The sequence below is a fragment of the Tribolium madens genome, unplaced genomic scaffold, assembly GCF_015345945.1.
Source record: "Tribolium madens isolate multiple individuals breed KSU strain unplaced genomic scaffold, Tmad_KSU_1.1 Scaffold_7;HRSCAF=85;Tcas5.2_LG10, whole genome shotgun sequence".
NCBI lineage: Eukaryota > Metazoa > Arthropoda > Insecta > Coleoptera > Tenebrionidae > Tribolium > Tribolium madens.
The window spans coordinates 3,466,753-3,470,223 of record NW_025401050.1 but is presented as its reverse complement, the minus strand read 5'-3'; the positions used below and the strand labels follow the sequence as shown (position 1 = coordinate 3,470,223).

The 3,471-nt window shown below is 32.3% G+C and overlaps 1 protein-coding gene across 1 annotated transcript; it reads right to left on the bottom strand.

Moving 5' to 3' along the window:
- Window positions 1–1,778: 1,778 nt before the first annotated feature.
- Window positions 1,779–3,447, bottom strand: LOC123010173 (neutral alpha-glucosidase C-like; the record flags this gene model as incomplete). Its single annotated transcript, XM_044406873.1, has 6 exons — window positions 1,779–1,968; window positions 2,023–2,138; window positions 2,185–2,295; window positions 2,340–2,494; window positions 2,544–3,051; window positions 3,103–3,447. Coding segments are annotated over 6 exons (1,425 nt in total), but the record flags the coding sequence as incomplete, so codon positions are not given.
- Between the last annotated feature and the right edge of the window lie 24 nt (window positions 3,448–3,471).

Sequence of the window (3,471 nt, the reverse complement as noted above, 5' to 3'; positions counted from 1 at the left end):
TTTTCAAGATGGCGGCACTTCCGGTTATACCGAAAGTCGGTCCTAACTTTCTTATTTTAAATAGAAACATATATTTTTTACTGCGTTTTTGGATTAATTGGGTTATTTTAAGGGAGTTTTTGAAATATTTGGAGTTTTTCAAATTTTTTTGGATCTGCACCTTCCACTTTAAAAATCGGTAACTCTGTCATTTTTTAGCTTTTTCATTCGTTTTTTGTCGTTTGAAAGAGAAAGCTTAGATCCTTTTTCTCGTGTTTTTAAATTTTGAAAAAAAATTAACAATCCATAAAATTTTAAGGTTACTTTTGTAATAATTCAAATACCCATAATTAAATTTTTTCAAATAAAATACACCAATTATTTTTAACTAAATGGATTTAATTCTGCATCGATCTGTATTAACATTTCCTATACCTAAAGTTAATAATTTTTAAGTTATGACTTTTGGTTAAGACTGTCGAAAATCTATTACGTTTTCGTATAGTTTGCTATGGAAATCAAAAATGTTAAAATTGTTTCTCAATAAACGTCGACAGTGACTTATTATTTAACAAATAGTGCCAAAATATGGAGAGTCAAACTTAGATTTAATGAATTTATTTTGTATTTATGGAAAGTGTAACAAAATTATGATGTCGTTCATTAAACAAAAATAATTTTTTCTCACTTGTTAGCTTTAAATAATGTTCGCATGGTAGAACCTATTAATAATAATTAAGTTTGCATAACTTTGACTCTCCATATATTGGCACTATTTGTCAAATAATAAGTCACTGTCGACGTTTATTGAGAAACAATTTTGACATTTTTGATTTCCTCAGCAAAGTATGTGAAAACGGGAGTGGCTAGTAATAAATTTTCTGTAGTCTTAAAAAAAATCCATAACTTGAAAATTACTAAATTTAGGTATAGGGAATGTTAATACAGATTAATGCACAATTAAATTCTCTTCTATTTAATAAAATAAAAATTGGGATATTTCATTTGAAAAAATTGAATTATGAGTATTTGAATTATTACAAAAGTAACCTTAACATTTTGGGATATGTTTTTTTTTTTCAAAATTTGAAAACACGAGAAAAAGGATCTAAGCTTTCTCTTTCAAACGACAAAAAACGAATTAAAGATCTTAAAAAATGACAGAGTTACCGATTTTTAAAGTGGAAGGTGCAGATCCAAAAAAAATTGAAAAACTCCAAATATTTCAAAAACGGCTAAATTTAGGTATAGTGAAAGCTGATGAAAACTCTCTTAAAATAACACAATTAATCCAAAAACACAGTAAAAAATATACCTTTCTATTTAAAATAAGGAAGTTGGGACCGACTTCCGGTATAACCGGAAGTGCCGCCATCTTAAAAATATTTTAATTTAGGAGGACTTAATGGTTTAAGGCTATGTACCAAATTTCAAATAAATACGATTATTCCAACTCCCAATACTTCTAATGTGGGACGGAACACCCTGTATACGTTTAAGAAAAGTTTATTTATAAGTTTCTCGGAATTTATAGAGCATCAACGTTTTAAATAATAATTTTGCATTTATGATCAAATGCGGCTTAAATTAAGTGTGTAAAATTATTTTATTTATCAAAATATAATGTCCTTCAAACTCTTTGAAGATTTAGTTTAAAGATATTAACTACCTATTCATATCTAGTTTAATTTGTCACAATCATGAAGTAGTTACATGATAACTTGTGGCATGATTGTGAAACTCAAAATTTTGTTTAGGATATGGAAAGGAAAAAAAAACGAGTTAACTTGTCGATTTTTTTAATTGATTCTCAATACAGTTTTATTTTTAAGATCAATTCTAATATCTTTTAGAAGCTTTCCAGAAGCGTCTGTAGAGTAAACAGTTTCTTGGTACCGCCCAGGTTGACTTTCTTCAGGCATTTTGATAATATCTCGACGTATAATTTTTTCAATTTTTAATTCAAAATTGCCATCACCTTGAATGGTCCTAAAAACAAAAGTAATTTGCAAAATTTTAACACAAAATATAGTTTTAGCATACGAAATTGTAACACTGTCTCCTAAAACTTGAATATCAACATAGGAATAATCATTGTTATCGCGGTATTTAAAACTGACACCATCATCAGTGTAGAGAGTTCCATGGGCTCTATTAGTCTGAAATTATGAATTAACATGGAAGCCAAAAATCAATGATGTGTACCTCATCGACTGTATAATGTACTGTATAAGAGTCACTTGCCATATCAGCAGTATTTAGCCTAACTGTATCTTTTCTGACAATAACCCCACCTCTTCTGTAATAAACTGGAATCTGGGAAAACAGTTAAAAACAACTCGAATTCGAAAAATTCATACGTTTTCTCTAGTGATCGGAATAGTGACTGTACCATTTCCGACATGTACGTCATCACCGGTCGCAGAAACCCAAACTTCGTTTTCACCACCAGGGAAATAAACGTCAACGGATTTAACTCCTGATTCTGTTACAGCTTTCACCAAAATGTCACGCCCTAAAAACCGAAATTAATTTAAAATTTTCTAGAACGGGGGTCAACTGACCGACAAGAAGTTGGTCATCAATTTTATAAACATTAACATCTTCGGGGTATTGATAAAAGAGAGGTCTTACAATTGGGTCTCCAGTTATTGTATGTTCGTACGCCAAAGTGTACCAAACTGGCAAATGCTTGTATCTAGTTTGAAGGGCTTCTCTGACTATCACTTGGACGTCTTCAGGTTTAAGATAAGGTTCACGTCGTTCTGTGTTTTTGTTAGAGTGTCCTCTGTAAAACGGAAGCCAAGCTCCGATTTGATACCACCTCTCGTAGAGCTCATCATCAGGGTTGTTGAAAAAACCACCAATGTCAGAACCACATATGACGATACCCAGAATATTAGCATTTAGACATTCTTGGACTTCGGCGTGGAGATATGGCCAATCTGAGCCGTTATCACCAGTCCAGAAAGCTGCGTATCTTTGGGATCCGGCGAATGTTGATCTAGTGAGGACAAAAGGACGTCGTTGGCCATTATCACGATCAAGGAGACCTTTATGGGTTGACATTGTCTAGAATTTTGATAATAAAGTACTAATCTTGGACTGGTTTCAAGTCCTTACATGGAGAAATCCGTAAATGTTGTGAATTTCATGGTGTTTGACATTACCATGATGGAGGGCATTTGCGGGCAAGGTCATTTCTAAACTGTTATCAAAGACTGAGGGTTCATTCATGTCGTTCCAAATCCCGGCAAGAGTAGGAGTTGTGTTTTTGAAATTCTCATACGAGTACATACTAGCATAGTAATCTCTAGCATCAGGATTCAAAAAATCCATCCAACTGCTAGTACCAGGCCAGCACGAACCTTGGAAATTTGTCCCATCGGAATTTTTAACAAACAAATCTTTCTCCAAAGCTCCATCATACACATTGTACCCTTCTTCTACCTTAATATGTGGATCAATTATCGTCACTAATTTCTTATTAGT